General features: G+C 32.6%; 1 protein-coding gene across 2 annotated transcripts; it reads right to left on the bottom strand.

The window, feature by feature from the left end:
- Positions 1-338: 338 nt before the first annotated feature.
- LOC123226023 (uncharacterized protein YMR315W-like) lies at positions 339-8,470 on the bottom strand. Of its 2 annotated transcripts, none has more exons than XM_044650460.1 (12): positions 8,196-8,470; positions 7,980-8,120; positions 4,488-4,536; positions 4,189-4,206; positions 3,355-3,470; positions 3,175-3,288; positions 2,301-2,351; positions 1,653-1,741; positions 1,498-1,558; positions 1,338-1,415; positions 1,063-1,167; positions 339-808 (listed from the first exon to the last, which is right to left on the bottom strand). In XM_044650460.1, exons 1-12 carry the CDS (start codon positions 8,313-8,315, stop codon positions 683-685), a joined length of 1,068 nt encoding a protein of 355 aa, XP_044506395.1. In that variant the 5' UTR covers positions 8,316-8,470; the 3' UTR covers positions 339-682. The 2 variants fall into 2 exon arrangements, with proteins under 2 accessions (XP_044506395.1, XP_044506394.1); XM_044650459.1 differs by having other exon boundaries at positions 339-811; positions 8,196-8,469.
- Between the last annotated feature and the right edge of the window lie 5,330 nt (positions 8,471-13,800).

The following is a 13,800-nucleotide window of genomic DNA, read 5'->3' as shown; positions in this document are numbered from 1 at the left end:
AATTCAAGTTTTTTTTTTTAAAACAAAAACAATGAAGAACAAAATACATATTTGTAAAATAAATTTGACAAAATGATAACTTTTTACGTTGATCAAATCACTTGTGTGAAAAACTATTTACAAACATCAACAAATTAAAAGATAAAATCATGAATTTATTGTAAGAAAAAAACAAAAAACAGAAATTGTAGGTGATGTTTAGTTTTGAAAGAATTTGGATCGAATTTTATTTATTTTATGTAAAATAACATCATTTTAAATATTTTTAAAATAGTATTGTTTTGTTGTATGTAGAAGAGAAAATTTATAAAATGCAACATAATATAATACATTTTAAGTTAAAAAACACAATCAGTCGCCTTTAAAACGATAAAATACAGTAAACACAAACAATACACTGATAAAACAAGAATTTACTAAGGGCATTGTATTGCTTCTTGCCCAATCCCCACACACGCTACAACAAAGAATTATTATCATTTTTATTTCCCTCTTCCTCTCTAACTAACAAATTCAAGCCAACCACTCAGAAATTTAATCACTAAAGAGGAGACGTATCTCGCCTTCCAGTTTGCAGTATTTAACCTCTATCACATTTTGAAGAATGAACTGAGAATATTGGATAAAAAACAAAGAGAGCACAAGAATCATGTTGCCCAAGGCAGAGGATGTGATCGTCGACCTACAATTTTTTAATGTGAACCAGGGCTCCATTTTTGGATCCTGATTCCATCATTGCCTCCAGAATAGCAACATCTCTAGCACCTTCAATATATGACAAGCGGGGCTCTACTTCATGCCCATTTCCCTTCTGCAACGAACCACAAAATGATAAGAAAAGAGAAACCACATCATACCACCTACAACCTCAATTTCACACAGCTTGAGACCATAAAATGATATCAGGAAAGTTAGCGTACAAAGTCTCAACCAGCAACAAAGACACTATGATAAATAACTAGGGAAAGCAGTTAAAATGCAAGAATGAAAGTGGTGATTTTACATCAGACCATAACATAACGAAGGAAATAACGTAGAAATGAATATTAGCATCCATAGTACCTTAGCCTCCTGAATGTCATGTATGAAAGTTTTAAGTTCATCAGTCACTCCACTAAATGGGTAGAAGAAACTTTGGCTCTGCCCATCAGCAGTATAATATAAAACCTGTGATAATTGCAAAATATCAATATACAGCCAATTGATCTAGAAAATATTTTCAATCTCAAGGCGAAAAGAACAATAAAAACATCAAAAGAGTCCAGTTTGGTTTCGATTTATGATTTTCAAACATATAAACTACCATCACTGGACTAAGAATTAGAATTTCAATATACCGTGTAACCATGCTGTCCATTTTGGTTTCCACGCTCCAGTTGTATTGTTCCTTTCAAGCCAACAACTCTCCAGAATATCTAAAGTTCCCAAACAATATGGGTAAAGAATAATGACTGATAACAAAAAGTGTTTGATTTAAACTATAACTTTACCACATGCCTGTGGAGATCTACTGGAAACAACCATCACAAAAACTCCAGAGCATCCATTCTCCAGTTGACTGAGGCAAGGAAATTTCAAATACTCATATTTAAGGCTCCATTTTTTGTCAGAAGTATCTCAAACAATCAAATATCATTCTGGAGACAACTTACAAGTTGGATGATATGTTATCAGGGGGAGGTAATGTTTTGTCCACATGAGAGGTTGTAGCTGATACAGAGACAACTTCACATCCAATGAGCTTCCCACAAAGGAAAAAATGAAAAAAAAAAATCACATGTAAAATTAAGGTATGGCTAATACAGTGTCCAAAAGAGAAACCTATATTCTAAAAGTTGAACCTGATTCTTTTGGTTATTAATAATACAACCTATAAAAAGAAACGTATATTTCTAAAAGTTAAAACTCATCATTTTGCTCATTAATAATAACAAAATCCATATACTCATCAAAATTAATGCCCACCCCTGACATCTTTAAGTGTGGTTGTTGCGATAATGTGATTATGTGGTTTCTGCAGTGATAAGTAAGCAAGCCAGAAGAAATTTGGTGGCAAGAAACCAGTAAAAACGAAAAAGCTGTATTATGCAAAAAGAATTCCACTTCATATTTACCCACAGTTGTGCCCATCGAAGTGGAGTTATGGGAGGTGATTAGACAGTGTCCTAGCCGAAGATTTTTGTGGCCATTAGGTTTGATACAAGGCAAAATGAGCTCGGTAAGGATAGGAGAACATGGTCTCTCAATAAACCAAACTACAGTTTAGTAACTACAGAGTACAATAGAATTTTCCTGATTACCATCCTCAATCCTGCAATGAAATGAACCCCCATATCCAAAATGAAGCCTCCCTGCCAATAAGGAAGATACATTTGTTAACATATAAAATGAAAGGATTAAAGTTGAAAATGATAAGTATGTAAAAATAGACCAATTAAATAAACAATCATGCAAGAAATTTTGTGGACTGAACATAATACACGGAAGAGGAATAAGCAACAGTCTTTGTACTTAAAAAGTGAAAAGATGCAAGCATTCTATGTACATTGCTAACATATATGTTCTGTATCTTGTCTCATAGTCACCAAGACACAGTCAATGAATATTTTAAGAAAAGGCACACCAAGAGGCCAGGAAATTCCGCACTACTGTCCAGATTCGATATAGGTCTTAAATGGAATATCAAATATAAACTTTTGGTATACATGAATTCATGCTATTTAAGATTTCAAAAGGTTGATTCTTTGTTCCACTCCATGCTCACGTTCTGGCAGTCAGAAAGTTCAGTAGCATCTAGAGTCTTCAATCTACAGAATTGGCTACTGAGAGTTATGTAAATTAACAATGCATGATTCTTAATTTTGGTTTAGATGTCCTATTCAATTCAGAGAGACTGCTCTAAGTCAAACCCCTGTATATTTTAGTCAGCTCTTCTATCAAGATAGAACTAAACATGAACAGCACCGATTTTGGTTTTATTACTCATTTGATTCACATAAATGTCAAATTGGAGGTCAATTCATCCCATTAAATAGTGAGACCCCAATTCCAATCTCTTGTATTGTTATTTTAATTTCAAAGTTCTAATTCTGTAGCTTCCTATTTCTACGTCCAAGTCTTATCCCAAGTTTCCTAATTCAATTATGATCGTCCAAATTACAACGAATTACATACAGTAAAATTTCGCCTCCAAGAGCTTGAGAAGTAAGGATTAGAACTGCTCATTGATCCTTCAACAATAACTTGGACGCTCATCATATCCCCAATCTCTGCCATTAGTTTCTTGGCCTGCAAAGAAACAATCAGCATCTAGCAATTGTGAATGAAATTATATCAGATGCCATAAACATATACCTTGACAAAGGCAGGTTCAAATCGATAATTTTCTGCCACAGCCCAAATTGGTTGACCAGGAACATTGGCAAGAATAGAGTTGTATCCTGACAATGCCTTGTCTATCTCACTTATACCTGCATGATGAAAGAATTGTTTATGGGCTAAAAGATAAATTTCATAGGCCAAACTTGGGATTTACCAAGAGAAATTATTACGGATATAACAATAACTTGAAAGACAAGACAGGGTAACAAAATGGCTGATAAGTTTTCTTCTTGTGTTAAAAGATGATTCAAAACAACAAATCAAATATCAAATTATTTGAAAGCAGTGACACTGGATGGAGATATCTCAGAAGATTATAAGGACTGGAAAAGTGTATAGGAAAAGTTTGAAGATATAACCACCTTATCATATCAATCTGACATAAAATCACAGGCTTCATTTTGATGTCCTAAAAGTTCTTGCCTTTGATTTTGGAGTACAAGAGACTAGTAATTGACGTGTAATCCTTATTTTATAACTAATAATGCATCTTTGATTTTCAAGCATTTTATCATGTTCTTAGCACAACTATTTAATTATTATGTCAGATATTTTGTTTGATGGAAGCTGAATACTGCAGCAACATCCTTCGTCTTAAAAATGATCCCTATTTTGATAATTTGCATGACTTTAACTTCTCTGGATTCTTGTGACCAACTATAATTAACAAATCATTCATTAAAAGGAAAAGAGAATCAGTATGAAATATGTACATTCCAATGCAGAAGATTCAAAGAACCAACCAACCAAAAAAATAAAAGTTTCCTTCTAGGAAAATGAATAAAGTCAGTTAAACATTGAACTTACCAGCTGCTGCTGGTTTCTCTTCATTTCCACCAAGATGGCCAAGCAAGCATGGCATGTCAAAACAAAAGAAAATTTTAGTAGATCATGTGAAGGAAAAACAAAGAACCAGCAAAAGATATATTTCAATGATCAGATATTACGACACAAAGCTAATATAGAATGAAAGCTCTACAAAACTCCTTATCTCTTCTGCTTTTTGTTCATAAAACATATAAGGTTAACTGATACTAACTTGTGGGGCTTTTACAAAGGTTAAATAGCCAAACTGCATCAATTTAGGGTTAGTTAGCTGGAATGACCTTGGAGGACATGCTTCCCTGCCTTCAGAAGCTTCAGTGACATATCAACCTGCAAGAATTAATTTGAAAGTAAGCAATGACACTTTATTTATAGTTTTATAGCACTTCCAACCAGATAATAATAAGTAAAACTGATTAAGTAGAAAAGGTCGACCACGTCATCCAAAGAGGGTGTGCTTATAATCTATCTAAAATGTATTCCAATTTAACACTTAACAATAGATATCAGGTCATTCTCTTCTAAGTCATTGAACTCTGAGTTCCAACTGTTCAGGAAGGAGAGTAATGAGAAGACTTGATTATCTTCTAATGTAACACTTAACTATAGATATCAGGTCATTCTCATCTAAGTCATTGAATTGTGAGTTCCAACTGTTCGGGAAGGAGAGTACTCAGCAGACTTGATTATCTTCAATTTGCTGGAATCACAGTTCTTTCAACATTTTTTTTAAATTTCAAAATGTTTTCTTTCAGCAATCACTAAAAATCGCTGTAACAATAAAAAATAACTGTACTGGTGCCAATGACTCTGATGTCACTGTTGCCATTTTACTTCTAATTTAGCAGAGACCTAAAAAAAAGGTAATATAGTTCAGAGATCAAATTCAGTAATGGTAGTAACTTTACTGGGATCAGAGTGTTGATGCAAACAGGCCCCAAAAAAGCCAGCACTGTTAACGCATTTTTGTATGGAAAAGGAAACAATACTGGTGTCCTATCGGGGTAAAGCAACTTCACTGGTGCAGTGGAGGATAACAGCAACTTACTAGGACATGTAATATTGCCATGATAATGTAAGGAGTATTATGTCTATTACTTACAAAACTAAGGGAAGATCAGCCTTTTTATTAAATTTCAGTGTAACTATATAAACCCTTTTTCTTATTAATCTATTATTCAATTCTGATAGAGGCCTGATCACAAAGGTATATTTTCGTAGGCCCAAAAAGAAGGAAGTGGGAGATGGTCCAGTGGAGAAAAGAGAAGGTGATCCAGAGAGGCTCTCAGCTGAAGATTCAGAGAGCAGTGATGAGGAGGGCAATCTGGGAATCAAGGAAGCTGCACTGGAACAAAATGATGGAAGCATTTATTTGAGGAGCCCAACAGTTTACCGCCACGTCGGACACACGATCATGCCATTCGTTTATTTGATGACATTGCACCACCGAATGTACGGCCTTATCGGTATCCTCACCACCAGAAAAATGAGATTGAGCGACAAGTTCGCGAAATGCTGCATGCTGGAATTATTCAACCAAGCCACAGCCCATTTTCTTGTCTTGTTCTCTTGGTGCAAAAGAAAGATGGAGGATGGCGCTTCTGTGTTGACTATCGCGCCCTCAACAAAATCACTGTTCTAGATAAGTTTCCTATTCCTATTATAGATGAGCTGTTAGATGAGTTAGCTGGTGCCACCATTTTTACTAAACTGAACTTAAAATTTGGCTACCACCAAATTAGAATTGTTGATTCTGATATTGAGAAAACTGCCTTTCGGACACATAACGGCCATTACGAGTTTCTTGTGATGCCTTTTGGCCTGTCCAACGCACCTGTCACTTTCCAAGCTCTAATGAATGAAATATTTCGGGCCCATTTACGGCAGTTTATTCTTGTCTTCTTCGATGATATTCTGATTTATAGTAGAGATTTAACTGCTCATTTGGATCATTTGAATTTAGCACTCCAGCTGCTTTCTGATCATCACCTGCTTTTAAATAAGAAGAAATGTTCCTTTGGGGTCTCTCGTTTGGAGTATTTGGGTCACCTCATTTCTACTGAAGGAGTGGCTGCTGATCCTCAAAAAATTCAGTGTATGATCGATTAGCCGCGCCCTCGCGATATTACTGCACTTCGTGGTTTCTTGGGACTTACAGGCTATTACCGCCGTTTTGTACGCCACTATGGGCAAATTGCAGCCCCATTGACCCAGCTGTTGAAAAAGAACTCTTTCCATTGGAATGAAGACTCTACAGTAGCATTCGAGAGGTTGAAGGCAACCATGACTACTGTTCCAGTCCTTGCCATGCCTGATTTTACACAGCCTTTTATAGTTGAGACGGATGCTTCCTCCACAGGCATAGGGGTTGTTCTTAAGCAGGGGGGTAGGCCTATTTCTTTTATGAGCCAAGCTCTCTCACCTAGAAACAAAGTAAAGTCAGTTTATGAACGGGAATTAATGGCCATTGTGTTGGCCTTGCAAAAGTGGCATCATTATCTATTGGGGAAGCATTTTATTGTTCGCACCGATTAGAAGAGTTTGAAACATTTAATGGATCAAACCATCATTAGTGGAGAGCAACAACGATGGATGATGAAATTACTTGGCTTCGATTTTGAGATTCAGTATCGTCCGGGAATGGAGAATAAAGCAGCTGATGCCTTATCTAGATTACCGGAAGCCTCTCTTACTTTAAATTCCATTTCAGCCGGGCATTGGATCGAGGGTGAAGTGATTGATCAAGAGGTTCGCTCCGACAGCCGGTATAAACAAATAATCCAGCAGCTATTATAGGACCCCTCCAGCCATGCCAATTTCTTATTAAAGAATGGGACTAATGATCTGCAGTTTCCTTATTTCTTCTTGCATTAGTTAGCATTATTTGCTTAGCTTGATTGAGTGATAAATGTTGGTGCTGTTTGTTGGATGAGAATATTGGAGTCTGCTGTTAGATAAAACAGAACAGGTGAGCTGCTGTGGGAAGAGTTCATAGGGTTGGATTCAAAATTTGGAAGGGAAACCTGCCATCTTGCCAGGATCCTAACAAATTCTAATTAATTTTGCAATATGAAACACTGACATTTCTTTCTCTAACCATAAGGAGACTAGGAATAATAATCAAGTCAAGAAGATAAGCAAATTGGAACCAAGAGAAAGCCAAATACTGAAGTCAAATGAAAGAGAAAATGATTGTTCAAGGTGAATTTGATTTTGAGAACATCTACTCTTATACCGAATACACATATTCTATGGATTCAAAGAATCAAAGAGAAGAGAGAAAGAAATACTATGGTTACAAACCAAAAGACTATTCTACCCTTAATAAAATAAATAAAGTACATAAAACTCTAACAAATGATATTGGTGCTGTATGTGTATAATTTTACGCATAAACAATTATATGTCATCATTTGATTAGGTATTATTTTATTTCTAATTTTTAACTATTCAATTATATGATGATACATCATTGTTTGTCACAAAGTTATGCATAAAATTATGCACATAGCACCACTCATCCTGTAAACAATAAACATGAATGCAACTTTCCTAATGTCTGTAATGTTAACATACTAAAAAACAGTAACATTACAGTCGCTGTGCACCATCACTGTGACAATGATCCATTATGGCACCGGAAACGTACTGGTAACATACATAATAACGGTAACAAAACGGAATAAATGAGAAGAAAAAAAAAAAACAGACACAGATTAAACTCCGCACACTGTTACCAAACAAGTAACTGAGTATAATTAAAAAAAAAATACCTGAAATTGTCCAGCAAGAACCACCGCAACGCCAAGAATCGAATCATCATTAATAATCCGATCAAGTCCTTGATCTCCCCAAACAGCCTCCACACCACGAAAATGTTTACGCGCAATCTCAACCGCGGTGCTCGCTGATTCCTTATTTACCAATCATAATTCACATTAATTAAGGAAAGAAACGAACTGAAGTATTGGATTGAATGAGTAGTGTACCTCGGTGCGGCTCCAAATGAATTTGACGGAAACGATGTCAGAGATCTCGGAAAGCCGCGGAATGTACTGCGTTTTAACGAAAATTCCGGCGCCAAGAATCGCGATTTGTGGAGTTGTCATGTTAACGGAGTTTAGATCAAGTAATATCTAGAACCGAAATGTTGCTTCCAAAGGAAAATTATACCGCAAAAAGCGTACCCAAGATTGAGAGAGAATGGAATTAACATGTACTGCAGCGACTTGAAAGTTGAGAGAGAGAGCGAGAGTGAGTTATTATATTATTCGAAAACTTATATATACATAAAAGATAGGCCAAAAGAATTATTCCTACGCAAGGTTTTGTTTATTATCAAATTTTATTGGCGATTTTACAAAAAATTAAATTCTTATCTTTGGCCAAACTCCCATTAAAATTTATTATTAATTATAAAAAAAATATCATTTAATTAATAATATTAAAAAATTAAAATTTTATTTTATTTCTTTTTTAATTTAAAAAATTAATAATTTTCTCCTATCCAAAAGTTTTAAAAAATTACTTTTTTTCTTTAAATTTTCATTCTTTCTCCCTTCTTTTATCGATGATCATTCTTTGGTAGATCTCTCATCTGTTGACACTCACACCTATCTCTAGGATAAAGACGTAGCCATGAAGGTGACTATTGAAAGTGGTGTCGAAAATCTGTCACGTAATGGATCATCGCACTTAGTCCAGATCCATCACGTGATGAATCTTGGTTACTTCCATTGTGCTTTGATTCATGGGAGATGCTTCTAGATGACACCAAAATTCATCAAAGTGGAAGTGTCGTGTGACAAATCTTCAATGACACCTCTTTTAGTTTTGGCCTTCATGATAGCATCTTCATCCTGGAGATGGGAGTGAGTATTGATAGATGGGAGGTTGGTCGAAGATTGGTTTCGATGAAAAGAAGGAGAAAGAATGAAACCCTAGGGGGAAAAGGATAATTTAAAATTTTGAGAGGAAAAAATTATTAGTTTTAAAAAATAAGAGAGAGAAATAAAATAAAATTTTAATTTTTCAATATTATTAATTAAATAACATTTTTACCCCTTTAATTAATGATAAGTATTAACAAAAATTAAATGGCGGGTGATATTTAAGTTTTTAAAACTTATTAAAATAGAAGTTTAGAGATACACTAAACCTTAGGTGGGAATAAGTCTTTTGGTCGAAGATGTGATATTTGCTATAATTTTTTTTATAAAATTAAAATAACTATAGAAATATTAATGTCATTTTCATGGCCTATTTCATACAAAATTTAATAAAACAAAATTATTAAAATAAATTCTAAAAGGATAATTTAATAATATTTACAGAATAATCACAACAAGTCAACAACGATGTTCTAGTTTTTAATATTTATTAAAATTTTATTAATGACTAAAGCTTTGTTATTTGACAAAATTTAAAGAGATCTTTATATTATATTATGTCTTAAAGAATCATTATTTAATTTTTTATATTTATTAATTTGAATAATATGTGAATATTATATCAAATTTAAATGCAAAAATTCTTATTTATTTATATTTACTTTTTTTCTTGAAAATGCTATGATGTAAAAAACCGTGTTATGACAAATATATGTCATTTTGTTTTTTTAACAAAATGATATAGTTTTATTCATCAACAAAATAATGTTGGTGATTATATAAATATTTTAAAAAAGGTTTCGGGTCAAGTACTTGATTTAGTACCTAACCTTTGGTTCTAGATTTAATTTTTGGATTAATTTTTTAAAAGGGTGGAACCAAAACTCACCTATTTAGTACTTGTTCCATCACCTTTGAAACTAGAATCGATCTTATTAAGAGTGGTTCAAATTAGTAAGGAGAATTGAAACATCAAATATTTTACTATTTTGGTTTCTTTTTTTACACCTCTAGATTAACTAATGTTTTAATAATCAAAGTTTTACAAGTATGGTAGAAATTTAAAATCAGACTTTTTTCTTAAAATTTTTAATATTTTAATGTTATAATATTAAAATATATATATATATATATATATATATATATATATATATATATATATATATATATATATATATATATATAATTTGGGGTAGGATTTTCTTTCTGAATTGTAAAAGGGTGAATAGATGGCCTAGGTTTGATATGCTTCTACTTCTTTTGAGAGGAGAAATTGGCAGGGCATAATGCCAATGTTTACATTCTCCACTGCTTTGCTTAAATTATTGCTTGGAGATGTTATGTTAATAATGTTGTGGCTATAGAATAAGCTTCTTCTTAAATAATATTCATGCTATGATCATAAGCTTTTAAGTGGTTAGTCAAGTGTATTTATACTCAAACTTTAATAATAAAGAATAAAATTATATAAACATATTTTTTATATAGAATTTAAATATATAAATAATATATTATCATATGATTCAGTATTATTTTATTTTTAATTAAAAATCATCTAATCATATAATAATACATCGTCTATATATATATAAATTATATATAAAAAAATATGTACATTTAATTTTATTAAATAATAAATCTAATGGTAATAATAATTAATTAATTTTAATACAAACAATTCCGGTTAGGAACCAATTCTAGGTGGGAACTCTAGCGTCTGAAACGCTTTTCATCCAAAATATCTCAAATTTAGTTTAAGAAAAATACAGTAACAAATTATCTTAATCCATGTAAATAAATATTTTATTAAGTTGTTTATTGTTTTGTTTGAACGATTAAAACTAAAATTTTAAGAATTCTTGAGATAGGAATTGTAACATCATTGTTTTAATAGAAAAGTCTATTGTCATAATATTATCTATTTTAGATACATAATTTATCGAAATTTTATTTTTGAATTTTGTAATACAAAACGTGTCTTAATAATTTAAAAAACTCATAAATTATTTAACTAATATGAACTTAGCATCCCCAAACAATGTGAGATGCAAACACAAAATTAGCATCTTTTATGTGTTTTATCAATGTAGGATTGACTTAAGGGTGTTACAATAATTTCCTTTACAAGACTTAACATCCTCGTTGAGGTAAGATTTGACTTACCATTGCTCAAGAGAATACACGTAATGACTCAACACCATTTATAACATCTTAACTTTCATAGTCTGACTGTCTACATTTAGATACACAATCTATTATAGTTTTATTTTTTAGACTTTACAACTTTAAACATATTTTGATAGTTTAAAAAACTTACACGCTATTTAATCAGCTTGAACTTAAGAACTCTAAGTAATGTGAAATACATACACAAATTTAATATCTTTCTTATATTTTATCGATATAAAATTTGTTTAAAAGTGTTACAGGAACATCAATAGGAGTGGTATGAGTAATCACTCTTATCTTTCATTCTTCACTTCTAACCCATGTTATTTGATCCTATTTCAATCATTATTTTTTAATTTAAGTTATAAATATGATTGTTGCCCTTATTTATATAATTTGGAGTTAGATTTGGTATTAAATATATAAAAAATGTATGATAGAACTAAAGTAGAAGTGATTGGAGTGATTAATGTTATCTTATTATTTCCCATTTTTGTTTTTTAGCAATTAATATTATATTTAAGAATAGTTTATTAAATTCAAGTCTATATTCACTATTCTAATTTCCAAATGTATATTGCGATGTTTTGTAGCTAGGCCCATGGGCTTTTGCTTTGGCCTATAGTTCAGAACCGCTGAAATTTTAATTTTCTTGAAAAATTGTATTCACCCTTCTAATTTTCTTAACGTTTTGAATGAGCTTATTATTAATATATTTATTTAGTAAATTTATTATTAATATATTTTACTATATAAAATGAACTTATTTTTATAATAAGAACACATGACACCTAAACACGGTTACATGGGCCGTATTGAAGTTCTAATAGTAGTTGCATATGGTAAAGAAACACTGCATTGAAATATTAGTGTTAATTGTTATTTGATAGGCCAAATGATTATGTCTCACCCAAAGTTTAGTGCAAACTTAATTTTTCATTTATTAACTTCTAAAAATTTAAATGTCCACTTTTTTGTTAAATTTTATTGTTATTGTTAGGAGTAAAACCGTTATTTAATAAAAATATTTAAAAAAATTAGAAACTTTTCCCTAGGTTTAAAAACTAACAATTCCCCCCTGACGCGAACTTTGATGATATGACACAAGACCCAACGTTTAAGAAGATATTTTTCCTAGGATTGAATTAGTTTCGTCAATGCAAACCTTGACCCAAATCAATATAGAATCGAACAAACCTTAATATCATTAATGATGAATGTCACAAGATGAATCTTGATAAGTTCAGAAGGTTGATAATTCAACAATAGGCAAAACTATGTAAAAAGTCGGCCAAAAGTTTTCATTCATGATAAAAATTTAGTTTATATAGTGTCAACTTAACTCTAAAGCTACCCATGACCCAATGGACCTCCAAACTTCCCAAGTTAATTACCTAATTAACTATTCAAAACTCTAATTAAACTGTAATATGACAATTGGGCTCATTAAAGTCTAGCCCGGTCATAAGAAAGACCAAAATTCATGAAAACCCAAAAATTTTAAATTTGGTAAAATAAAAACTATATAATACACACTGAAACGGCCTTTATTTGAGCCTATAAATTGGGCGCAACTAGCAAACTAGTTGTTGATATAGAGCTCCAAACGAGCTTCGTGTTGATAGGTTACATGCCCCGTAACTTTTCTCATATAAAAAGTTATAGTCATTCAAAGTTTGCCTACGCGTTTTGGATTTAGATTTCTCTATGGGTGGGGCCTGAATCAGGTTGACTTCTCTATTGCTCCTTCAAGCATTCAATATCCCTTGAGTGAGTTGGTTTTAGTCTCTAAGCCCTCCACGAGCCCTACTAAAGCCTGTTGCATCTTCTTAGCTCTACTTCTCATAATTAGCCCAACTAGAATGTGTAGCAGATCTGCTAGATGGCTCGATGCTCCTATGATGCCTCCATCATCCCTCTCACCCACTCTCCCTCACCTCAAGTTTGAAAAATCATTATTTTTCTACTAGGGTTTGTATTTTTCCCTTATTGCTTATCCGAAGATCGGTGCTGGCCAACATCCATTCTCCTATCTTTGGGACGAGGATGAATTATCAGTCAACAAGAGGTTAGCTGACGATTAGTCAGTGAGGCATAGATTCATGCGATGTATAGATTGATCAGACGCGGAGTTTAAGCCTTCGTCTGACCAATCTATATGTCGGTCAATGCCCATATCGATCGACGTGGTCTGTGCATTGCATGGATCTGTGCCTCCCTGATAAATAGTCTATTGACCTCCAATTGACTGATGATTTGTCCTCGTTTGGGAGATGAAAGAGAGAAGGTTGGTAGGGTCTGGTCATCGAAGAAGTGACAAAAGAAGAAATGCAAACCCTAGGGGAAAATAGTGAATTTTCAAACTTAGGATGAGGAAAAGGTGGATGAAAAATTGTTAGTTTTTAAACCTTTGGGGGGGGGGGGGGTGGGGATGGATAAGTTTTTAATTTTTTTATTAAATAAAAATTTTACTTACTAACAATGAAATTTAACAGAATAGTGGATATTTGGATTTTTGAAAATTACTAAGTGGAAA

This window comes from Mangifera indica, chromosome 9 (genome assembly GCF_011075055.1).
Source record: "Mangifera indica cultivar Alphonso chromosome 9, CATAS_Mindica_2.1, whole genome shotgun sequence".
Taxonomy (NCBI): domain Eukaryota; kingdom Viridiplantae; phylum Streptophyta; class Magnoliopsida; order Sapindales; family Anacardiaceae; genus Mangifera; species Mangifera indica.
The sequence above is the reverse complement of the archived record's forward strand: the minus strand, read 5'-3'. Positions and strand labels throughout refer to the sequence as shown.